Raw genomic sequence first — 26,920 nt, 5'->3', positions numbered from 1 at the left:
CACTTTGGACTCATAAGAGACCTGGGGTAACAAACTATGAAATCTCAGACCTTAGGTGTTACCACCTTAGACCTTGAAACAACATGACGCAGAGAACACTGAAGACTGTACAGCCCAGTTCCCGACTGTGACGATCATAATATGCCAAAGAGCTAAATAACTACCACACAAAAAGGCCCTGAAACAATACTGGCCATTATCCAATAAAAGGTCTTCAGTGCCTCCTGTGGCATTCGAGACCCTTAAAGGACAATTCAGTGGAGAGGAAAAATGATTAGGAAGTTATTAAGTGGTCAGCCGAGACAGAACCCTGACTAGGGGAGAGAAGCAAGTGTGCGGGAAAAGGGTGACTGCAGAGACCAGTCAGGAAGACTTCCAGAACTGAACGGGAAGGCCAAGGCGCTGCTGTCTCAGGCTGACTCTGGGGGCAGGAAGAAGAGGTTGTGCTCAGCGACACCTGATGCAGCAGGGCAGAGGTTTCAGGGAGTCACGTCCAGGGCCAGGTGAGTGAGAGAGTAAGATGAGTGCACGCACTTGTGCCCACTCACTGTGCAGATGCCTAGAACAAGCTATGAAGCTAAGACAGCCTCCAGCAGATGTCCCAGGTGTCCCAGTAACACCTTCCCAGAGGGAGGTACCAGAGAGGCAAGTCATTGATGCCTATGGCATTACAGCTGTGCACTGTGTAGGAAAGCAAAAACATTTACAAATATGAATGTAGATCACATTTCCTGTAATTGGTTTATTCTGCCTGTAATCCTTGTCCCAAGACCAACCTAAGGACAGAATTTCCTTAAACTGGTAAAACCTTAAAACTCAAACACTTTACAGAATTCCAGGTATTCCACAAAGATCACCACACTGTTAGTACCTACATATCTTTAAAGTTTACAATGTGTGTTACTGTAATAATATTTCTCTGGAAGTCCACCATTTTTTCCACCAACATATTTTTTAATGCTGTTCCTCTTTTCCTTCTTGGGATTATAAAGAGAAGATTTTAACCAGTCACACAGTGTTCCCCCTCAGAACATAAGCATGTAAGAGAATGACAGGGCGCTGACAGCAGGATGAGAAATAAGCCTAAGAGGTACCCAGGGCAAGAGGAAATGGGGAGAAAGCTTTTTAATCATGTGTGTATGTGAATTAGTCATAACAACAACAAAATGAGTCAGGGTCTCTTGGTCCCAAGAAAGAAAACAATTTCAGGGAGGTAAACCTTTCCTTCTAGATGAAGCAGAAGAGGGACAAGACCTAACAAACCTGGATTAGGATTTCTGTTACATTTGACCTGGAGTCCCTGGGGATCAAGGGAAAGATAGCTTTCTAAAATCATCACCCTTCCCATGAGACCTGACAGTGGTGTTTGAGAGCCAGCAGCCCCGGGAGGGTCCTGGGGGCCCATGGGTGTGGCAGTTGCCTGGGGTGGCCTCGGGGCTGCCAGGCCAGAGGCCACAGAGTGCCAGCACAACTCACCAGAAAACTGCAGCACCACCAAAACAATCAGATCCAGAGATGGTTCGATCTATGCAAACTCACTGGGCATTCTATAAATGCTGCTGCTACAAAAAAATACCGTTATGAAAAGACTGATAAAAAACATAAATGTAAATATATACATTAGGAGCCATAAGTGCTGAAGAGACTAGATGCTATACTTAAGTTGCCTAGTCAGTCTCTCCCGTTTATATAAAAACTGAAAGTGTAAGCTCTGTTAACACGAGAAGATTGTGCGGCACGTGGACTGGGAACGCATCTACAGGCTGTCAGCGTGCCGGTCACGGACACCAGGCCTGAGCGCCTGAGCACCCATGGGCCTGGGCTCTGTGTACTGGATTCCCCCAGTCCGCGTGCCATCAGCACCCAGGCCAGCTCTCCTTTTGCTGAGCGTCTTTAAATATGTTCATGCTGCCCTGTTCTTCCTGTTTCATTTTAAAAAGATGCCGTGTCCTTTTAAAGGTGAATTCTGCAGCTACTGGATCTCATTCTTTATGTGCCAGTTTTACTAATTTGACTCACAGAGGGTCGGGGGGGGGGGGGGGCTTCAGAGTCTTTCCAGTGTATCACCAAAAATATAAAAATAAGTAAGAGAAATGACGAAGCTCTTTAATTTGGCAAGATCACCAAGTCGATGTGAACCCCCCCAGGACCCTTGAGTGCAGGCTGAGGCTGAGGTGCTGGAGACCGAGCTGGGTAGGACAGTCACAGGGGAGGGGGCAGACAGGAGGGGCGGGGAGCTGAGGGCCAGGCCTACACCGGCACACTCAGCCCACAGTCTCAGATGCTGCCACTAGACGAGGATGTTCAAAAAAATATCCTGCTCTTCAAAACAGTGTGCAAACAGAATGCAATGGGAGGGCCGTAGCAGGTACTTATTTGTACTATTTATGAGACTGAGAAAACCTGTCAATGCAAATGTCACCACAAAAACCAAAGATAGTCTTAATCTTCTAAAATAATGTGAGGAAGACTCAGAAACATATCCTCAGGATCCTTTCACATAAAGACATAAAGAGCAATGAGGTGTAAAAACAAGGTAACAGAGCACCTGCTGTGCAGTCTATGCAGCAGCCCCCCTCAGGCGCGGTTTCGCGTTCCTCGGTTTCAGTTACCGAGGCCAGGTGCAGTCTGGAAGCAGACGATCAGCCTCCTGCCATGTCGTCGGGTCAGTGGTAGCCCGGCAAGGGCCACGGTGCCTATGCCACCCACCTCACTTCCTCTTGTCACGGAGGCAGTTTATCACCTCACATCATCACAGGAAGGGTGAGTACTGCACAGTAAGATATTTGGAGAGTCCACATTCACATAACTTCTACTGTTGTAACTTCTATTTTATTACTGGTGAATGCTAATCTCTTACTGCACCTTATAAATTAAACTGTATCATAGGTATGTATGTATAGGAAAAAAAATTAGCATATCTAGGGTCAGTGCTGTCCTCGGTTTCAGATACCCACTGGGGGTCCTGAAATGTGTGCCCCATGAATAGAGGGACTGCTGTAAGCCGGAGTGTACACCTGACTGCTACAAGTCAACAGAATCAGGATGGTATTGTGGACATTTGGGAACACACAGACACCAAAAATATTCACCTTCATTTTTGACACAGTCCTCAATACAGTCAACTAATATACAAACTACCAATTTTGAAAGTTAAAGTCTTCAGGCTAGCCGAAAGCATTACTTTAAAACTAAAATGACCATAGAGATGGGTAATAAAGATGGATAATAAAGAACTGATCATGCTCATAGCTGACACTACTAATTTCCTAAGATTGGGTCATAAGAAAAACATTATTTTAAGATGAAGTCAATCACTTTAAATTTGTGGGACTGGAACAGGTACATGCTTTATCTTATTCTGAACTTTCATTATTTTCAAGGTTGAACAGAAAGCAAGTTAGAAAAGACACTGCTATTTTTAAAATCAGAACACCAACTTTTCACTGGAATTAACCGGGCAGTATTTTAAACATACAGGGACTGGGCATCATCGCAGACCAATGAAATGAGAGCCACTGGGCTGGGCGGGGGGCCTCAGGGCTTTTCTAAAACTAGGTGATGCCCACATGTAGACAGGGTGAGAAACAAAAGAGAACAACCTCATACAAAGGTGTGGTATTGTGATTGTTTCTATAATACTCCGTTAAATTACTGAGTCTTTCAGAAAGAAGAGAAAAGCTTGTCCGAATGTTCAGATTATCATTACCAAGAAAAACAAATATATTAAAAAAATCAACTTTTCCTAAAGATTGATAAATGAAAAAAATTTCAAAGAAGAAAACTGAGTCTCTGACCAGCTACTGTCCGGTCAGTCATGGTCTTTGCATGAGTGAGAAGTCAGTATTCCTATGTAAAGCTACAGAGGTGTCAGGGTTCATCAGTTTCCACAGCTTATCCAGACTACCACAGGAAAAAACTACTCATTCCAATAAGACTTAGAAATGCATCCTTTCCTAAGTGGAGGCAGGGCAGTGCTATGAGTGCACAAAGGCTTCAAAAATCACAATATTCTGGGCCTGAGTCCCTTTCCTGCTACTTACTCATTTTACGACCTCAGTCTAGTTACGTAACTTCTCTGCAGCTTAGTTTTTCTCACCTGTAAAATGAGAATTCCTGTTATCTCCAGGGGTTGGTCTTGAGATTTAAATACCACAGCACCTCAAACAGTACCTAGCATACAGGAAGTAGTTTATACACAGTAGATATTATTGTAATTAGGCCAAGGTGACAAAACTAAAGAGTAGCACATTTATTTAAAATTACAGTCTCATTTAGAATGGATAAACTATATTTTTAATCATGCAAAAGTAATATACAATTTAGTTGATGTTATTTATGTACACACAACCAGTTTTTGAATTAATTTATTCAACACTTATTTAACCCCTACTAAGTTATGTGCCAGGCACCATTCCTGGCATGGGAGATTAGCAATGAACAAGACGGACAGAAATCCTTGCCCTCAGGAGGTTTACATTCTAGAGGTCTTAAGCCAGAGAGTCAGCAGTAGAGGGGCTCGGAGGTATTAGGGTTCTTGATATATTTTTAAGTTTAGAAATACAATGATTTGGCCAGAGATCTGGGGCCTGCCACACAGAAGGATGAGTTTGCCCTTAATGGATGTGGGGAAGCTAGGGATGATCAGTGTGGGGAAGGTCAGGAGGTTAGCTCTGTCCATGAGAAGCCTGAAAATGTCTAAGACGGAAGACGCATACTAAGGTATTGACAAACTAAGGTAATAAGACTTATCTAGGGAAGTCTCTGGACTTAAAGGGTTTCATTCTCTCTAATGTCCACAATGGAAGTAGATAAGGTTGATGAATTATATTTCTCTATACAGCTCTACGTTTCCTGTTTCTTTTTTACACAAATTCTGCCTTGATTAAAGGTCTGTAGTTAATAAAGACTACTTGCATTTTAGAAGCTGCCCTTTTAAAAACGGGCAGTTAATATTTTATAGGATAAGTGATCTCATCAAGGCAGAAGAATAATCAAAAACGTTCTGAAAATAGACACGTACATTAATGCATACTTAACCTGTTTATCCTGGAGGTCAGAGTTGGGAGGAGGTGGGCCCCCCACCTGCCATCGATCTGCCTCAGCACAGGTGAGTCTGCATGGACAGCACGGCAGGGAGCAAAACACCCCAGTACTAAAGGGATCTGGCAGTTCCTTCTGTAGTGGCAGTAAAAACAGTGCTGTTACTGTTGGTAACAGCCTGAAATTCACCTCTCCTTCATCCAGTCTTTATACAGAGAACTGTTTATATATTTCCATGAAATAGAAGAAAATAAATTATATATCAAAGTTACAACACTGTGGCTAAAAGACAACCCCACAGGCATTATATTTCTAAGAGAAGAAAACGGTATCTAAATGCCACTTAGAAAAGATAAAAACAAATCAACACAAATGAAAAAAAAATCTAGAAAAATCCAGATAATTGAAATGTGCATTTTATTATTCACTGCTTTTAGGGAAATGGCTAACATCTAACTGGGCTATAAACAGTTGTAATATTTTAAAAATCTAATCACAAAATTATCTTCTTTCTCTATACTGGCTATGAATTTATACTTAAGAGTTAAAATTACTGAGGAAGAAAAATTTTGAGACCCTAAAGTAGATGGATGTGAAATATGTGCAATCATTCATGGTCTAGAGCTTCATATTTGATTTCACTGTTGCACCTAATATGCCCCATCATATCATTACAGTGTACTTTCTTCACAACATTTTCTACAAGTTCTAACTTGAGTTACAGTCCAGAAATCATTCTCAGTGGGAGGAGTAACAGAAGAAAATTCAGGACACTCCAAAAACATACTTGTAGGTTTAATGATCAGATTCTAGTCAACTGCTGTTGTTGAGTTTTCTTTCACTTACGAAATACATGTTAAAAAAAACGACTGTCTTTTGAATGTTTTTTCTGAAAGTTACCAATTTTGTAAATCTTGATTTCAGGTAAGTCACTAGCACTAGAATAAAAAGAGAGGCTCAGCTATTATTTGCAAAGCACACTCTAGTTAAAAATATTCCAGACCATATTCCTTAACTGGGGACAGGAAATAAAAAAACTGTCTTCCAACACAGATAAAAATTCAAAAATAAATTATAACTATGGACTAAAACATAATATTAAAGGCAAAGAAAGCTTTTTTGTGAACACCCAAATAATTCCTCCTCTGTGCATAGGACACAAAAGCATTTTCAGCTTTCAGGTTTTGACAAATCCTGTTGTAACAACTCCCTCCCTTCCCCGCCTCTCCTTTCTTAATTCTCCCACAGCTCAAAAAATGAGATGGAGAACCTGGTATTTATCTTGTAGCACCATCAGCAGTTTTCACCTCTCAGATTTCTATGTTGCTCTTTATTTGCTATTTGCAAGTCAGCTTGCTAGAGCCTCATCACTAATACAGAAGCTGTGAAGTGTGCCTCGTGTATGTGCTCTCTCTTCATCGCTCCCTACAGGGGTTCATTTGAAGACAACTGACAGAAGGGAGTTAAGGCATTGAAGGCTACTGACAAAAGGTATGGAAAACGAGAAGCTTCTATAATGCTCAGACACCTAAATATGGATCTTGCATATCCTTTAGTTTGAATTTTAAGTTGTAAATCTGTTTTTAAATATTAGTTTTGCTATAAATACATCTTGTCTGGAAGACTGACTTTACATTTTAATGAAAACCACTCCAGACTTCCTGTTGGCAAGTAGTTCATAAATGTAACATTTAAAGCTTCTATTCTGAACGCACTGTTTTGGAACCATGAGACAGTTTCCGATTTAGGACTGTTTTTATGTGTGACGCCTTTGCTTTTACTTACTTTCACAGTATTTCACCACCACCACCACCCTTAAGACAAAGTGTGCCTTTATTCTCTATGAGATAGAAATTTGAGAGAACAGCCCACTAACTGTAACAAGCTTGTGGCTGCAGAGGGGAAAAAAAAGATTTCACAGCCATATACCTAACATACCAGTATATTTTACAAAAGGAACAGAATACTGACCTTCATTTTAGAGAATAAATTCTTTCTGCATAAGCTCTTTATGCAGAAGAAAGCATTTAAAGTCCAGTATTCAACAGTAAGCAAGTGCCACGCTAACTGAATGCAATGTCATATTGTTTACGCTGATTTTTGGCTGTCTGTAATTTATCACTGCCAGTACTTGTTAAGTAAGATGAACAAGCTGTCCACAAGTCTGAATTACACTGAAATTTCTAAAATGTATTGGTTAATGGGAAGAAAAGGATTATAATTGGGAAGCTGAACATAGATTGATCAACACATAAAGGTCTCTCAACCAAAGTAAAAATAAAGAAATGAGATGTTCTTAGGAAAAGTTAACAGCAATGTTGCTCTTGAAGAAACCTTAAGCTGAAAATGGTCTGGGAAGGTAGTAATTTAGTAAGCGAGCTGGAGTCTGAAATGTTAAAACTCAAACCTGAAAACAGCTACTAAGAAACTATATACATGTGCTTCAGTTTTTTCTACAAACTTTAACTTTTGTTCCATTTTGGTCCCAGAGATTAAAAGAAATTTGGAAAATAGAAAAGACATAAACTGTGTGGCTGTAGGCAAAGCCTAAGCACTCTGATGCTTGTAGTAAGTTTGATGCTTAAAGTTAAATCTCAGGGAAATTCTCTCCTAAAATTGTAAAATTCACATTTTCAGGCTATGAACAAAAATGGAGCAATGGAGTTCAGATAGCCCAGGATTTAATTTCTTAGAGCTCCAATGTTGTAAAAATGTAAGGTGTGTACTTGTCATATAGATGTGGATTAGTATTACTTTGGATATCTTACAAAAGCCAGGCATCAGCCTTCTTGGTGCACCTCTGAAGTTATGCCATTTGCCCTATGAATACCCTCTCGAGTCTTTTTTTTCTTGGTGGAAAAGGGAGGGAGTGAGGTTGATAGTGTTAATGGTACTTTTTACCTCCAGATGCATTTTCCTCGCTTCCCACAGGAAGTACACGGGAGGATTTAACAGGGAGTCCTGGGTGAAAGGGCAAAAGGCGCAGGCCAGGCTGGGGTGGGGTGGAGAGAAGGGAAGGTCTGGCCACTGGCAATCTGCTGCTGAGACCTGTGTGGCATGAGGCGATTTACTACCTAAATATCCTGATCTGAAAAAATGATGTATAAGACTATATCCATGGAAACCAAAGGTTCTATGAAAATAAACTAAATCAGCCTAAGAAAGGATGAGAAAAAGAACAATAATGTAATGTCATGAAATATCAATTATAACTGATATAAAAATACTAGTAACAATGTCAATTATAATTTATTGAGTATTTTGATGGGTTAAACCCTGAAAATGCATTAATGCATTTAACTCCATAATACCAGTACTATAATCCTCTCCATTTTCCAGAAGAGGATACCAAGGCACAGAGAGCTTCTGGAAAGCCAAGATTTGACCCAGGTGTTTTGGATTTAGAGCTCACAGTGCTTTTTGTGAAATACATTTGAATCACCACAGAGTTACTTAAAACTTAACCCCAAAACACAAAAGAGCCAGAATTGCTGTATTTCGGGAACCATTATATTTCTATCAAAGAAGGAAAGTACTGCCAGATGAGAACACAGCCTAGCCGCTAAGCAAGCATTATATTTTCCCCTCTTCCTAAAAACAAAAATTAGTAAGAAAGCAAAGAAAGTGTTAAATTATTTTGGGTATCTTTACATATACAACAAGTGATGTGGTTGTTTCCGGTATATACATTCAAGATTCAATGTCTCTGCTTCTGATCACTCAGAACAACCGGTTTTGCAGCCGCTACTCCATTTGGGTCAGAGAATGACTCTGGCCCTGACCGGGAAGGATCTCACATTCTCCCAAGTAGAAGACAGAATTGTTCCAGCTCTGAATACTCTTGTACCTGAAGTGAAACAAGTGCTAACCTGGGTAAGGATTTTGCAAATGTTTATTTACTAGAAATTAGGGGTAATATGCCAGTTACTCTGACTTCTCTCCACTACTTTCCTCCTTAAACTATTCACCTGGGTCATGTGCTAGGTGCATGATGAGTGCTTAAGAAATATCTTTAAATAAAATTATTTTTTGAATGCTTAAAACTTTTCTCATAGGTATTTATAAATCATTTTTAAGAGGTGGGTTTCAACTATTCTTTATTTCCTTGGTACCTGTACAGTATTTTCATTAGAAACAGTATTTTGAAAACCTGAAATGCTATTAAAACTCTTTGGCAGGTGTTACAGCTGGAATCTGGTATGTCTACGTCTCCTAAGGCACATGCCCACTTTACAATTTCAGCACAGTTTAAGATTTAAAAAGAACAGAGCAGACAGCTCTTTCCTTTATACTCTGTCAGGCACCACCCACCCGCAATCACGCAGGAGGAAGGCAGCCTCTGAGGGCCTGGTGTGAGCTTTTTCTCCTGGGCTAGCCTTGTTCTCACCCACTGAGGGGAGCCTATTCAGATGTGTTCTTGGCTACCACCATGCCAAAGCCTTTTTGTTTATTCTTTCTTTCCTTCAACCCTGATTTTGTCTTCTTTCCCCAGCCTTTGTTAATTTGTACTCTACTGCACAGAAAGCTCTACAATCAAAATTAAGCGCCAGGGGACAAGGATAACAGCAACGTCATGGTGTCAGCGCGTCTCCAGCTCCTTGCTTTTGTCCTGGCCTTATCTGGGGTCTCCGGCGTGCTCACCGCCACACTGCTGCCCAGCTGGAAGGTGAACGTGGACACAGGCTCCAACATCATAACAGCCATCGTACAGCTGCAAGGGCTGTGGATGGACTGCACGTGGTACAGTACTGGAATGTTCAGCTGCACACTGAAGTACTCCATTCTGTCGCTCCCCACCCATGTGCAGGCTGCGCGGGCCACCATGGTCCTGGCCTGTGTTCTGTCTGCTTTGGGGATCTGCACTTCCACAGTAGGGATGAAATGCACTCGCCTGGGAGGAGGCAGAGGAACCAAGAGGCATGCTGCTTTTGCTGGAGGAGTCTGTTTCATGTCTGCGGGGATCTCTGGTTTAATACCAACAGTGTGGTACACAAAGGAGATCATAGCAAACTTTCTAGATCTGACAGTTCCAGAAAGCAACAAACACGAGCCTGGAGGAGCTGTCTATATTGCATTTATTTCAGCCATGCTACTGTTTATCTCTGGCATGATTTTCTGTACTTCCTATATAAGAAAGGATCCAGAAGCTTGGCTCTACCTACCCAAGCAGCAGCATATCTCCACCTCTGAGCTAGAGGGCAATTTAGCATACAATCTAAAGGATTATGTGTAAACAGCTGTGTAATATATACGGAATTTTTAGGTGCCTGCTATGACTTTTGTCTTTTAGACTTAAAAAAAATACATCAGAATAATGCTTAACTCTACAAAGAACATAAAATACTTAAAAAATTATGAGGTTGTTTAAAACGCCAACAAACTATTGTGTACAGTTTTATCTGTTTCAAGATTATTTTTCCATTACTGTTTTCATGTTTTACCTTAAGATTTATAATTGAAGGAGGTTCTGATTATATTAATAAGACAATTAATTGATGGCTTCCCCCCCTTTTTAAGATAAAACTGTTGGTACATCTTCTGAATTTGTATTTAATTGGATTTTATAAAAGAACTAAATTGCCAAGTAGGAAAAAGCACCTTGCCCAGGCCATCTGCTTTCATTAGCAGCTCGGCAGCAGCACAGTGAGCTGCCAGCCCTGCACTGTGAGCGTGAGGGACAGACGAGCTGTCCACCTTTCAGATGCTGTCCAAGGGCCCCTCTAGTATGACCTCCCTTTCTCTTTTTTCATTTTAGAAAAATATCTAAACATATTTGTGAGACCTCACAATATGACATTCAAAGATGAGGCATAACTAAGTAAAGAAACTAGCAAACTACCACAGCAGAGCAAACCCCAGCCAGATCCCAGCTGTGACCTCTAGGGCTTTTCAAGCAGTAAGTACAAGATCAGTGATCCCAATAAAGTCTGTTATTTTAAAGTGCTCAAGAATTGCTATCAGCTGCTGTGAGCAAGACGATTCTCCAGATTAAGTTTATTTATCCTGTAACAACTTAGGTTATCTTTCCCTCATCATATTTAAACTGATGAACACTTGGATGAGAAAGGTTATTTTTAAGTTGTCATTTTTTTCTCCTTTGATTCATGTTAACAAAAATGTTCTCTTATAAGAAGACTGCTTCAATTAGCTAATGGGTATAAAAAATTTTAAGTATAATGAATGCTTTAAAAAATAAAGTTAAATCATCTTATGGTATGCAATTCAAATATTTTAAGAAAAAAAATTGGATTTTCAAAATGTGCAAAGGAAACAATGAACACTGTTGTTTCTAATTTATTTGTTAATTTAAGCTTAGTCACTGCCCATGATGTAATGGCAAAGGGGGGAAGGGCCATTTCTTTGTACATCAATAACTTAGGGAGTGGGAAGAATACTTTTTTACGTGAGTAATTTTCAATGTCATTAGCTATTAAGGGAATAGCTAAAATGAAAAGGTACTACTTCATATGAGAATTAGAAAGTGACTTGTTTAAAAGGAAATATAAGAGCAAAAAGAGATGGTGGCATGAGAGGTGAGACACAGGCCTCCTCCTAAAACTGCATATAATACAAAAATATAATTAATACAACTAATCCTGAAAAAGCAACAGGAAAGAGGGCTGCCCAGACTGCACACACCTGGAGAAAAGAATAGACCTCATGGAACAGGGTAACGTACCAAAGCTGTGGCCCAGCGGGACCCGAGCCCCTCCCCCACCCCAGCTCACCAGCGGGAGGAAGAGAAACTGAGCGGGGAGGGAGTGGAGGCCTGGGACTGCTGAACACCTAGCTCTGGAGATCTGCTCTGGGAGCACAAACCTGCACTGCATAGTGCTCTGGTGATTAGGGGTATTGGAAAGCTAAGACAGGCAGAATACCTGGAGAGACTGAGATTACAGCCACTTGTGGAAAACAGGGATCCATACCCGGCTGCTCTTGGACAAAAGAAAGGCAGTCTGAGAGACTTCCTAACAGCAAGAGGGCTGTTAAAGGAGCAAGGACTGCACAGAGTTTACTGCTCAAGAGAAAGGACAGGCAGACAAAATTGTCCGGGTGCACTCTGCCCAGCAGGTTGGCAACTTTCACGATCTTCAGGCGCTCCAGCCACTTGGCTGGCTACGCAGCTCCAAAGCCCCCCTCCGTGATACCCTGCGCACCTTCCTCCCGGCCAGCCTGCACCTGGCTTGCAAACCGGCAAACCCTGCCCTAGCGTTAGGCCAGCCAGAGGGAAGCCCCACCTACAGGAGTTACAAACGCAAAGCATAGAGGCTTAAGCCTGTGTGCTTGGCCCACTGGCTCAGGCAGTGGAGACAGGCATAGCAACTGGGAAGCAGGAAACAGCTCTTTCCTCCCCCAAGGCACCAACACTGCTCCCCTGTGACCCCCAACACTGCTCCAGGGGCTGAACAGCTCCAGAGAGTAGAGCTTCTGGGCACTAGATGGTGCCACACACAAATATGAAACATCAAAGGAACCTGGTTCAAAGCAAAATCATAAATACACCAGAGAAAGAGTCAAATGAAACCGATCTCATGAATCTTCCTGAAAGAGATTTCAAAATAAAAATCATTAACATGCTCATGGAGGTACAGAAAAATATTCAAGAACTCAGGAATGAATTCTGGTTGGAGATCCAATCATTACGGAACACAGTATCAGAAATGAAACATACATTGGAAGGCTTTAAAAGCAGATTAGACAGTGGAGGAGATGATAAAAGGAAACTTAAATAATTGTTTAAGAATGTATACCCTCTGAGAAATCAAAATATTATTTTCTAAACAAATGTCATTTTAAAAATAACTGACAAGAATATTTTATGCAAATTAATGTGGTAGAATTGACACCTACCTTGCTCTCTCATTTTGCTTAATGGGACTGACTTTCTATCAGCCAATGTATCCTATACTAAAATCTACTTTATATATTCTGTGTATTAGTATTAGTACTGTACTAACTAGTATTAGTACTCTATGTATTAGTCTATATATAATTCAAAAGGTAATTTTTACTTAGCTGTGGAACATTTTCTTCCTAAATAGGTATAGGAGTGTTTTGAACTCTTCGGAAAGTAGCAGTTTCATACAAATAAGGGCCCCATTCTATCAAGACTGGAAATGGCGATGACAAAAATGTGCAAGGTTCCTGCATCCCTCCAGGACTCACCCTACTGTATTCCTCCACCAGCTCCTCCCACACCCCTCCTGACTGCTCCAGCTCCCACTCACCCTTTGGGGTTCTCATGGAACCTCCTTTGTGAACTCAATCCTGACTCCTTGGAGAAGTTCACTGCTTCCATCTCTGTACTCTCAGAGAATGCTCTGCTCAAACAAATTATCAGCTTACATGACTGCATCTTCTACTAGGCTGGGAGATAAGGCACCTTTGTTACCTTTGTATTATCAGGGACTTCCCACTGCAAGTGACTAGTATGACATGCCAGTCCTATCTCAATCCTTTGGATACACTGACTGGTTTAAACCACACAAGCTGTCTAGGAGGCAATACTAGTCTTAGTACCTTAAAGGAAACTGAGGCAGAGAAGAGTTAAGTAAATTACCTAATTTGTCCAAAGTTACAAGCTAGTAAGTGGGGAGATGTGATTCAACCAGAGGAAACCTGGCTCCAGAGTCAAACCACCTGGGTACAAGGTTACACAGTACACATTCCTTAACCTGAATCTTGGTTTGCTCCTATGAAAATGAGGATAAAAATGGGACCCATTCAGAGAGCTGTGAGGGTTCAGTGAGACAAAACACACAACCGCACACCAGGCATGGGGGGCATGCAGCCAGTGCTGCCAACAGGTCTGAGTCCACCCCAGGCTTCCAAACAAGGGTCAGTTTAGCCTGAAGAGGACATATGCCAATCCCTGGGGACATTCTTGGTTTTCACAACTGGAGTAGTGGAGGCCAGAATGCCATTAAGATCTTACAATGGGCAGGAGAGCCCAGGCAACAAAGAATTATCTAGTCCAAAATGTCAAGAGTGGTGAATTGAGAAACCCTGGGCTAATCTATTTGAATATATTTAAACTCATGTTCCTTTGAGTAAAAAGCTACCAAAACAAAAATCAAAAGACAATGCCCAACCTCCTCCTGAAATATCATGCTTACTCTATCCATGGAGCAGGTGTGTGTGTGTGTAAGGATGTACAGGTATACAATCAGGACTGAAGAAATCTCAGTAATTCTGGCAAAAATGATGAAAACTTAGATTAAGTCAGGAGAACTGGGTATAATGGATAGATTGAAGAGAAACAGAAATGTCAGCAGTTGGTAACTAGTGGCTAGTTGTGAGGGTGAGGATAAAGGGGGCACTTACGATGACCAACAGGTTAGGCCTGCATGACCTGGGCAGATGAAGATGCCGTCAGTCAACATCCTGAATATATGGGGAAGAGCAGGCCCGGGGCAGGCAAGCAAAAGTTCAGTTTTAGGCAAGGATTCAATGTCTTTTCAGCACACTTCTTTTATCACTGTATTTTTAGCTATATGACCTTAGCATGTATTAACTTCATTGATTTTTTAAGATTTATATCGTAGCCTCTAAACTTGTAGAACCCTGTTGCATATCTCTTCATTACCTCCAGTAATTTTTAGCTCATTTCATTGCACATCATACAGATACAAAAACCTCTCTACAAAAATACAATTTTGTTTTTTCCTTCTTTGGATTTATAATGCTTTTTGAACATTTTATTCTTGAGTAGTTAGTAAAGCTTAACTAGTATTAGGTTCTAATTGTAATAGTAAATACCTTATTTCTATTCAACACATCTGATTTTTAAGGAGGATGATCTGGTAATTCTCTAATTATAAAACTGGCTTTTAGGGCGGAGCCAACATGGCGGTGTGAGTAGGACAGTGGGAAACTCCTCCCAAAAACATATATACTTTTGAAAATACAACAAACACAACTAGCCCTAAAAGAGAGACCAGCGCAGGACAGTGGCCAGACTGCAGCTACACCAGCGAGAACCCAGCGACTGGTGAAAGGGGTAAGATACAAGCCCCGGCCCCGCGGGACCCGAGCGCCCCTCCCCCAGCTCCCGGCGGGAGAACAATAGGCAGAGCGGGAGGGAGACGGAGCCCAGGACTGCTGAACACCCAGCCCCAGCCACCCCCAGCAGAGCACAGACACAGTGAGTGGGCGGAGGGCCCTGGATACTGGGGGAACAGGGAGTAAGACCTCTGAGCAGGTGCCGAAGCTGATGCCCCTGTGACAAAGAAAAGCAGGGGTTTTTTGAAAGTCTTAAAGGGACAGGGACTTAACAGCTTGATGGAAACAACCCAGGTCACAGTACAGCAGCTGGAAATCACAGGGAAAACCGGGTGCACTAACCCCCTGGGCAACAGCTCTGAGACCCCTCACGGAGGCAAACAGTCAAGCAGCCCCCCCATCCATTACCCCACCGGGCGCTGCGAAAGCAGAGAAGCAGCCTGAGACAAACTCCGCCCACAGAAAGGGAAATTTCTCCCTTCCGGCCAGGCAAGACACAAAGACCCAGTCTACACGCAATTACCCAACACAAGCCACTAGGGGTCGCAGTTGTCCCACTAAAGAAAGGCCAGTAGCAAGTGAAAATTTTGGCCCTCCCAGCTGACAGTCAATAGCACCTGTCAACATGAAAAGGCAAAAAAATATGATCCAGACAAGACTAACCCAGACAGCTTCGGCATCTGCTACATCTTCCCCTGAGAAGGAACCTGGGGAGATAGATTTAGCCAGTCTTCCTGAAAAAGAATTCAAAACAAAAGTCATAACCATGCTGATGGACTTGCAGAGAAATATGCAAGAACTAAGGAAGGAGAATTCAGAAATAAAACAAGCTCTGGAAGGACTTTAAAACAGAATGGACGAGATGCAAGAGACCATTAATGGACTAGAAAACAGAGAACAGGAACGCAGAGAAGCTGATGCAGAGAGAGATAAAAGGATCTCCAGGAATGAAAGAATTTTAAGAGAGCTGAGTGACCAAACGAAAAGGAACAATATACGAATTATAGGTATTCCAGAAGAAGTAGAGAGAGAAAAGGGGATAGAAAATGTCTTTGAAGAAATAATTGCTGAAAACTTCCCCAAACTAGGGGAAGAAATGGCCTCTCAGACCACAGAGGTACACAGAACTCCCATGACAAGGGATCCAAGGAGGGCAACACCAAGACACATAATAATTAAAATGGCAAAGATCAAAGACAAGGACAAAGTATTAAAGGCAGCCAGAGAGAAAAAAAAGGTTACCTACAAAGGAAAACCCATCAGGCTATCATCAGACTTCTCAACAGAAACCCTACAGGCCAGAAGAGAATGGCATGATATACTTAATGCAATGAAACAGAAGGGCCTCGAACCAAGACTAATGTATCCAGCACGAATATCACTTAAATATGAAGGAGGGATTAAACAATTCCCAGACAAGCAAAAGTTGAGGGAATTTGCCTCCCACAAACCACCTCTACAGGACATCCTACAGGGACTGCTCTAGATGGGAGCACTCCTAAAAAGAACACAGAACAAAACACCCAACATATGAAGAAGGGAGGAGGAGGAATAAGGGAGAGAAATAAAGAATCATCAGACTGTGTTTATAATAGCTCAACAAGTGAGTTAAGTTAGACAGTAAGATAGTAAAGAAGCTAACCCTAAACCTTTGGTAACCACAAACTTAAAGCCTGCAATGGCAATAAATTCATACCTTTCAATAATCACCCTAAATGTAAATGGACTGAATGCACCAATCAAAAGACACAGAGTAATAGAATGGATAAAAAAGCAAGATCCATCCATATGCTGCTTACAAGAGACTCACCTCAAACCCAAAGATGTGCACAGACTTAAAGTCAAGGGATGGAAAAAGATATTTCAAGCAAACAACAGAGAGAAGAAAGCAGGTGTTGCAATTCTGGTATCAGACAAAACAGACTTCAAAATAAAGAAAGTAACAAAAGACAAAGAAGGACATTACATAATGATAAAGGGCTCAGTCCATCAAGAGGATATAACCATTATAAATATATATGCACCCAATACAGGAGCACCAACATACCTGAGACAAATATTAACAGAACTAAAGGAGGAAATAGAATGCAATGCATTCATTCTAGGAGACTTCAATACACCACTCACTCCAAAGGACAGATCCACCAGACAGAAAATAAGTAAGGACACAGAGGCACTGAACAACACACTAGAACAGATGGACCTAATAGACATCTACAGAACTCTACATCCAAAAGCAACAGGATACACATTCTTCTCAAGTGCACATGGAACATTCTACAGAATAGACCACATACTAGGACACAAAAAGAGCCTCAGTAAATTCCAAAAGATTGAAATCCTACCAACCAACTTTTCAGACCACAAAGGCATAAAACTAGAAATAAACTGTTCAAAGAAAGCAAAAAGGCTCACAAACACATGGAGGCTAAACAACACGCTCCTAAATAATCAATGGATCAATGACCAAATCAAAATGGAGATCCAGCAATATATGGAAACAAATGACAACAACAACACTAAGCCCCAACTTCTGTGGGACACAGCAAAAGCAGTCTTAAGAGGAAAGTATATAGCAATCCAAGCATATTTAAAAAAGGAAGAACAAGCCCAAATGAATGGTCTAATGTCACAATTATCGAAATTGGAAAAAGAAGAACAAATGAGGCCTAAGGTCAGCAGAAGGAGGGACATAATAAAGATCAGAGAAGAAATAAATAAAATTGAGAAGAATAAAACAATAGCAAAAATCAGTAAAACCAAGAGCTGGTTCTTCGAGAAAATAAACAAAATAGATAAACCTCTAGCCAGACTTATTAAGAGGAAAAGAGAGTCAACACAAATCAACAGTATCAGAAATGAGAAAGGAAAAATCACGACGGACCCCGCAGAAATACAAAGAATTATTACAGACTACTATGAAAACCTATATGCTAACAAGCTGGGAAACCTAGGAGAAATGGACAACTTCCTAGAAAAATACAACCTTCCAAGACTGACCCAAAAAGAAACAGAAAATCTAAACAGACCAATTACCAGCAACGAAATTGAAGCAGTAATCAAAAAACTACGAAAGAACAAAACCCCCGGGCCAGATGGATTTACCTCGGAATTTTATCAGACATACAGGGAAGACATAATACCCATTCTCCTTAAAGTTTTCCAAGAAATAGAAGAGGAGGGGATACTCCCAAACTCATTCTATGAAGCTAACATCACCCAGTATCCAACATCACCATAATCCCAAAACCAGGCAAAGACAACACCAAAAAAGAAAACTACAGACCAATATCCCTGATGAACGTAGACGCAAAAATACTCAACAAAATCTTAGCAAAACGAATTCAAAAATACATCAAAACGATCGTACACCATGACTAAGTGGGATTCATCCCAGGGATGCAAGGATGGCACAACATTTGAAAGTCCATCAATATCATCCACCACATCAACAAAAAGAAAGACAAAAACCACATGATCATCTCCATAGATGCTGAAAAAGCATTTGACAAAGTTCAACATCCATTCATGATAAAAACTCTCAGCAAAATGGGAATAGAGGGCAAGTACCTCAACATAATAAAGGCCATCTATGAAAAACCCACAGCCAACATTATATTGAACAGGGAGAAGCTGAAAGCATTTCCGCTGAGATCGGGAACTAGACAGGGATGCCCACTCTCCCCACTGTTATTTAACATAGTACTGGAGGTCCTAGCCACGGCAATCAGACAAAACAAAAAAATACAAGTAATCCAGATTGGTAAAGAAGAAGTTAAACTGTCACTATTTGCAGATGATATGATACTGTACATAAAAAACCCTAAAGACTCCACCCCAGAACTACTAGGACTGATATCGGAATACAGCAAAGTTGCAGGATACAAAATCAACACACAGAAATCTGTGGCTTTCCTATACACCAACAATGAACCAACAGAAAGAGAAATCAGGAAAACAACTCCATTCACAATTGCATCAAAAAAAATAAAATACCTAGGAATAAACCTAACCAAAGAAGTGAAAGACTTATATTCTGAAAACTACAAGTCACTCTTAAAAGAAATTAAATGGGACACTAACAGATGGAAACGCATCCCATGCTCATGGCTAGGAAGAATTAATATCGTCAAAATGGTCATCTTGCCCAAAGCAATATACAGATTTGATGCAATCCCTATGAAACTACCAGCAACATTCTTCAATGAACTGGAACAAATAATTCAAAAATTCATATGGAACCACCAAAGACCCCGAATAGCCAAAGCAATCCTGAGAAAGAAGAATAAAGTAGGGGGGATCTCACTCCCCAACTTCAAGCTCTATTATAAAGCCATAGTAATCAAGACAATTTGGTACTGGCACAAGAACAGAGCCACAGACCAATGGAACAGACTAGACAATCCAGACATTAACTCAGACATATATGGTCAATTAATATTTGATAAAGGAGCCATGGACATACAATGGCGAAATGACAGTCTCTTCAACAGATGGTGCTGGCAAAACTGGACAGCTACATGTAGGAGAATGAAACTGGACCATTGTCTAACCCCATATACAAAAGTAAACTCAAAATGGATCAAAGACCTGAATGTAAGTCACGAAACCATTAAACTCTTGGAAGAAAACATAGGCACAAACCTTTTAGACATAAACATGAGTGACCTCTTCTTGAACATATCTCCCCGGGCAAGGAAAACAACAGCAAAAATGAACAAGTGGGACTATATTAAACTGAAAAGCTTCTGTACAGCAAAAGACACCATCAATAGAACAAAAAGGAACCCTACAGTATGGGGGAATATATTTGAAAATGACACATCCGATAAAGGCTTGACGTCCAGAATATATAAAGAGCTCACACGCCTCAACAAACAAAAAACAAATAACCCAATTAAAAAATGGGCAAAGGAACTGAACAGACGGTTCTCCAAAAAAGAAATACAGATGGCCAACAGACACATGAAAAGATGCTCCACATCGCTAATTATCAGAGAAATGCAAATTAAAACTACAATGAGGTATCACCTCACACCAGTAAGGATGGCTGCCATCCAAAAGACAAACAACAACAAATGTTGGCGAGGCTGTGGAGAAAGGGGAACCCTCCTACACTGCTGGTGGGAATGTAAACTTGTTCAACCATTGTGGAAAGCAGTATGGAGGTACATCAAAATGCTCAAAACAGACATACCATTTGACCCAGGAATTGCACTCCTAGGAATTTACCCTAAGAATGCAGCAATCAAGTATGAGAAAGACCAATGTACCCCTAAGTTTATCGCAGCACTATTTACAATAGCCAAGAATTGGAAGCAACCTAAATGTCCAGCGATAGATGAATGGATAAAGAAGATGTGGTACATATACACAATGGAATACTACTCAGCCATAAGAAAAGGGCAAATCCAACCATTTGCAGCAACATGGATGGAGCTGGAGGGTATTATGCTCAGTGAAACAAGCCAAGCAGAGAAAGAGAAATACCAAATGATTTCACTCATCTGTGGAATATAAGAACAAAGGAAAAACTGAAGGAACAAAACAGCAACAGAATCACAGAACTCAAGAATGGACTAACAGGTACCAAGGGAAAGGGACTGGGGAGGATGGGTGGGTAGGGAGGGATAAGGGCGGGGAGAAAAAGAGGGGTATTAAGATTAGCATCCATAGCGGGGTGGGAGAAAGGGGAGGGCTGTACAACACAGAGAAGACAAGTAGTGATTCTACAACAGTTTGCTACGCTGATGGACAGTGACTGTAAAGGAGTATATAGGGGGGACCTGGTATAGGGGAGAGCCTAGTAAACAAAGTATTCGTCATGTAAGTGTAGATTAATGATAAAAAAAAAAAAAAAGCAGTTCCTGTGTGGTGACCTCCAATGAGTTCTACACAGTGATATAAAGGGCATATAAAAGTGTAGGCAAAGGGTCTGTTTGTGTTTATACAGAGGATCAAAGCCTAATTTGGCTACCCTGAAAATGAACTAAGATACGATATGAAAAATAACTTCCAACATCAGCACTCTCGGGAAGACTCATGCCAGAAGATGATCATCAAAACAACCCCAACAAAGATCCACGCACTGCTATGGCTGTAGCTGCACTCATCCCACCAGTTCCTGGACTTGCCATGGGAATGATGAAGGAGATATCTAAGCTGGCCTGTGCATACAGTAAAACAACAAATTGGACTGGATCTATACTGTTGGAACTCAACCAAGAATTAGGAGAAGTGCAAATTGTAGCACTCCAAAATCTTACAACCACAGACTATTTACTGTTAAAAGAACATATGGGATGTGAACAGTCCCCAGGAATGGGTTGTTCTAATTTATCTGAATTCTCTCAGACTGTTCAAGTTCAGTTGGACAATATCCACCATATCATAGATAAGTTTTCACAAATGCCTAAGGTGCCTAACTGGTTTTCTTGGTTTCACTGGAGATGGCTGGTAATTACAGGTATGCTTTGGTTATGTAACTATATTCCTATTATGTTAATGTGTGTGCACAATTTAATTAGTAGTTTAAAACCTATCCACGCTGAAGTTACTCTACAAGAAGATATGTCAAAGAAATAATCAATCTTCCCAGGTTTTCTTCTGCCTGCTACTTCTATAGCTTTTCTTCTTCCTACCTAATCACAACCTTTAAATAGAACTCATGCCACATGTCGAATTTACCAAGTATCATAATTCTTCCAAGTGGTAAAGACACCTCAAGACAAATGCTGGGCATAGAAGCCACAGGGCATAAATATACAAAGAAGTAAAAAGCTAACCATTTCAAACAATAAGGCTTCTCTCTCACTTACCAACTTAACATTTCCCTGTATGGCCCCGGAAGATGACTGGTTAGCCAGAGATGGGTAAGATTCCTCAAGGGAGGAACAACCTAAGACAGGCACAGTCGTAGGGGGCCATCTGGTGAGAAAATGGGGAGCAGCAGAGGTGAGGCTTAGAACCTCCCCCCTCATGTTCTGAGAGAAATCTTCTGCATACATGGATGTTTATTGCCCTCGTCTAGCTCGGATTAACACATAGTCTACAGGCACACACCTGATCATCTACATTTGCTCTCTTACAACACTAAACTCTGTTTTCTACCTTTATCTCGTATCTACCTACCACTTCAGCATTTTATTAAAAATAATAATAATAGAGAAATGTGGTATCCACATATAAATCAAGTTTAAAAATCAAATGAATATTCATATTTGAACTGACTGTTTATAGTTCATAATGCATGAACAAAACCGAAAGCTTCTGTGATGACTGCCCTTGCACTGTTCACCATGTAACTTATTCACTATGTAAGAATTTGTACTCCATGTAAGAATTTGTTCGTTATGCATCAGAAGATTGGAGACTAACGAAAATTAGGCTTGGGGTGGATTAATGATTGTGCATTGAGTATTGACCCCCCTATACAGAAATTTATTGTTGTTAACAACTATTTGATCAATAAATATGAGAGATGCCCTCACAAAATATATATATATAAACACACTTCCAATTGTAAAATAAATAAATAACCGGGATGTAATGTATAGCATAAGGAATATAGTCAAAATATTGTAACAACTTGGTATGGTGATAGCTGGTACCTAGAATTATCATGTATATAAATGTTGAATCACTGTGTTGTACACCTGAAACTAATGTAATGTAATACTGTGTGTCAACTACCCTTCAATAAAAAAAAAAACAAAAAAAAAGAAACTGGCTTTTAGTTCACATATTTATTTTTATTTTAGACTCATTCACTTTCAAAGAGAATTTGAGGCAACTTGTAATAAAATTATCACAGTAAGTACAAAAACTAAAGGTGAGAGACTGAAGTTACAAAGCAAAGGAAGAGACAAAGAATGCTATTAATAATCCTGGTTGAATCTGCTGAAGCAATTAAATATGAAACTTAGTTTAGAACTTCCAAGCAGCCCAGGCAGAGAAGGCCACATCAGGAGTCTGACAGCCCTGTGCATTAGTGGGAACTTACAGAGGATGACTTTTGCCCAAGCTCCTTCCTCTGAGCTGTGCGCCCACCCCGCCGATCTGGAGCTGCATCAACTGGAAGGTCAGGGCAGCGCGGCTCCTCCGAGGAGGCCAGGAGCCAAAGCCTGATGATCCAGGGGCACAACAAGCCACTCCCCTACCTTATGGGATGACTGACACTGGATTGTCTCTGAAAAGCTGTCCTCAAAGGTCAGGTGTGGATGCCTCAAGTCCCAACCTTTCTTTGTAAAATCCCATGGATATACACCATTAATTCATCTAAAATTATATTGACAATGCTTTAAATCTGTACCATGTTTGGGGATAACTTGTTCCCTGTGCCATACTTCTAAAAAGGCAAAATTAGATGTCAATTATATGTATGTCTTAACAATTATAATCCATACTGCTGTATCAGGATATTACAACTTAGTCTACAAATATTTGTTTATAATCATAACAATAACAACTACCTCCTACTGACTGCCTCCATGTGCCAGACACTCACAGTAGGCACTTTACACTGATTATCTCTATTCCTCAGAACAATCCTTCAAGGTTAATATTACTGTCGTGATGTGCGATGGGCAAGACTCAGTCCATATTATCATAACTACAAGCACTGGAATTCTAGCAGGCCGAGCTTCCTTTAAAGTACTTCCAGTTCTCCCACCAGATACGCTGCTTCTATCACAATAATTCAGAGAGCCTGCTGCAGTTCTTGTATTGTATCTTAGTGACTTTTCTACTAGGTCAGAGTACAAGACTGTGGTTGGACCTAAAGCTTTCTACTCTCTGGGAAGGATGTTAGTGTATCAGACACATGACCACTATTTATAAAAGAAAATAGGTGACAGATGTTTGAAGGGACTAGTTAATAGCTCAGTAGTTCTCAAACCTTAATAATGTGCAGATTAGCTGAGAAAAAAAACTGCTGTGAAACCCCAGAAATACAAGAATTCTCAGGAGTCTAAACATGACAGCTTGAGAAACAACAGAAACAAGCTTTATTCTCTCACACACATGTATTAGTTGTGAATTTGCACTGCAAAAGAGATATTTTGTCTTATAATTAGTAAAATAACTTTGTTAACAGTGGAATGAAAATTTAAAAAAATTTATTTCTAACTTAAAATCTATATACTACAAACTCTAGAAGTTTAAGGAACACTAGAGTAAACCAATTAGTCTAATTGTAAGGACTTAAGAGGTTGTGTTTTCTATAGACAGAACAGAATTTTGGGTTCAAGTTTTGGGGACTGCACTGGAGAAGGTAATGAGAGGAAGGAGTTTGGCAAGAATTTAGGTCAGCTAGTCAGAACAGTATTGCGGAGTCCGCAGTAGTGGAAGTTCTGCCAGTAGAGCATGATTACGTTGGTTAATCTAAAAACCAAAAACAGACAAATGGATTCTCATAGGAAAAATCCTAAAGTGGTTTATAAATAAGCCCTTCCTCTCATATCAGAAAAGAAATTCTCCATATTTAATTCTTAGAGCTTTGGTAGAGAGTAAGTTCTGAAACTTAGTAAGTTTCACCTGAGCATCTAGAGAGAATTAACCTCCATCTCTCAGCTCGGCCACAAATCTACCTGGACCTCTCTCTTAGCACTTAGCACCTTTTACCTTGTGTTGTACTTAACTTATTTTTATGACTTTCTCTTATGTTCAGAAGGCATTAGCCAGAGGGGCATCCTTGTAGTTATTTTATCACCTCTTCAAAACTCTTTCCCTTTCTTACTTAAGAAAATGCATTTTTTTAAAAGTCACTCAATGCAACTATCAGTCAAATCATTCATTGTTTTCCTTTATCACAATATACTCTCTCTTCCTTGTAAGTGCTTTCCTAGATTAAAAATAAATTTCTTGCGTGTAATATTTAAAACGTGATGAAAAGGATATAAAGAAAACTACTATATGTTTCACTTGCCAAAAAGCAAACATCCCTCAGGAAAATGAAAACCAAAGACAGAAAGCTAATTTTTTTCCCAAATAATATTTTCATTAGGCCTTAATCCTAAAGGAAAGAACTTCTAATTAACTAGCTATGCATGTACCTTCCCGTCAAATCAAAGATAAAGTTGATAACAATGTCTAAACACCCATTAAATATTTTCAACTAGGAAACTAAAACAAAGAGAAACTTCCCACTAAAAGTATTCTAAAATCCACCTTAAGAAACCCTTGATAAAATTTAAATAGCCTGAAGATTCTGGATTATCGTAATAACCACTATAAAAGCCTGTAAGTAAAGATCTTGGTTTCTGATATAATAGGGTCTTAAACTATTCAAAAATGTTATAAACACAGTTTTTGAGTTAAAACTCAAAAATAAAAAAGTTATATGAATTACAAGAAGAAAGCTATATGGTGTCTTGATTTTTTTCATTCTACTGGCCACCTGTTCTAGAATACAAAATGCCTCAAAGCACAAATGTATTGGATCTGATGATGACCTAGAAGATGTCTCCAGTTGTAAAACTCTGTCTTGGATCTAACAGCATTTATTATTTTGGAAGAAGTCATGTCTGAAACCTTGAGATGCTAAAGTGAGAATGAGTTTCCTGAGCTTGATTTAGAAAACTGAAAAGTAAGTAAGTCTGTTATAAAAGTGGAAGATGGACTGAATTCCTACAGACATTCAAACACTCCGCTAGTTGTGGTGGGAACATGGCAGAGGAAGTGGAAGCTGGTAGCAAAGAACATGGAGACTTCCCGAACCATGTTTCAAGATGTTTAAGTAGGTCAAACACTATTTGGTTGGGAGCCACTTTCTAAATCAATAATCAATATCTAAATCTAAAAACCACATAATACACTTTTTCATGCTATCTGCTTTTATTAATGAATGTCAAATGATGTAAGGGAAACTATGCAAGACTTTTCTGCTTGTGAGTTCCAGGAAGCAAGAAGTCTGTTCCCATCTGTGAACCCTGCAGGCAGATTCCTACCCCTGTCCCTCCCCATCTCGGCCTGGCTCAGAGCTCCTCATGCAGTAGATGCTCACTCAATACACATTCAGGGATGAAACAGATGAATCTTAGAATACATGTCCTCACTCATCCTGCAGTGGTTTTGCTAAAATAGACACCAGCTTAATGATTTTTATTTTTGGCAGAGAAATTCTATTTCTGTAATTAGCACATAACAGTCAAAACTTAGTTTACATCCAACTTTTTCACAGATGATTGTTCACAACACTGCCAAACTAAAATCTGAAAAAGGTGAAAAAACTTTCACAATAGATAAGTAATGTTTGATGTAACTTTAGTTAGAAGTCCCTATCAGAAATCACACACACAAAATTTTTTTTTGAGGATTGGGTAAACATGCCACTTACCTTCCACACTCGGTGTTTAAAGGAATTTTGAAAATAAAAAAAAAGGGAATGATGATGATAATACCACCACCAGAGCAACATGGATAAACCTAGACATTTGGCCATTCTATCTATGGGGGAGAAACATTAGAATGAGAACTATTCATCTTATGATTTTTATGGCTCTTATTCAGGAGAGGTAAAGAAAAAGTTATAGTAGAGTTTGCATATAAGTAAAGATCAGACCTTAGGGAGAATTTCCTGTGACACATCCCCAAAGGAACAAAGATTACAATTAAAATCCTAGTTCTGGCATACTCAAATAAACAGAAACTCACCTCTGGTTTGGGGACAAAAGCCCGACCTGGAATTGTCAAGATATGCTGAACATTGCAGAGGTACTGGGCCATGACGGAAAGGCGACTACGCTGTTTACCTCCTGTATTGGCTGTAAGTCTCTATGGAAAGACAAAAATGAATATTAGCAAATAATTAATCCAGTCTGATCAGATGAAATGAAGCCCACATTCCCTTATCTATGAACACTAGGTAGATTTTTTT

The 26,920-nt window shown here is 40.1% G+C and overlaps 2 protein-coding genes across 2 annotated transcripts in view; one reads left to right on the top strand and one right to left on the bottom strand.

Annotated features, from left to right (window-relative positions):
- TFB1M (transcription factor B1, mitochondrial) overlaps window positions 1-26,920 on the bottom strand; it is a 62,338-nt gene that overhangs the window by 6,711 nt on the left and 28,707 nt on the right. The window contains exon 5 of the mRNA XM_036886736.2: window positions 26,698-26,817. Within this exon, the coding sequence (XP_036742631.2) occupies window positions 26,698-26,817 (120 nt within the window). The remainder of the gene's footprint in view (window positions 1-26,697; window positions 26,818-26,920) is intronic.
- Window positions 6,398-10,585, top strand: CLDN20 (claudin 20). Its single transcript, XM_036886738.2, has 3 exons — window positions 6,398-6,534; window positions 8,768-8,916; window positions 9,536-10,585. The coding sequence occupies exon 3, from the start codon at window positions 9,617-9,619 to the stop codon at window positions 10,274-10,276; it is 660 nt and encodes a 219-aa protein (XP_036742633.1). The 5' UTR covers window positions 6,398-6,534; window positions 8,768-8,916; window positions 9,536-9,616; the 3' UTR covers window positions 10,277-10,585.

Source organism: Manis pentadactyla, chromosome 12, assembly GCF_030020395.1.
Source record: "Manis pentadactyla isolate mManPen7 chromosome 12, mManPen7.hap1, whole genome shotgun sequence".
NCBI classification, from domain to species: Eukaryota; Metazoa; Chordata; class Mammalia; order Pholidota; family Manidae; genus Manis; species Manis pentadactyla.
This window is presented reverse-complemented; position numbering and strand designations above follow the sequence as displayed.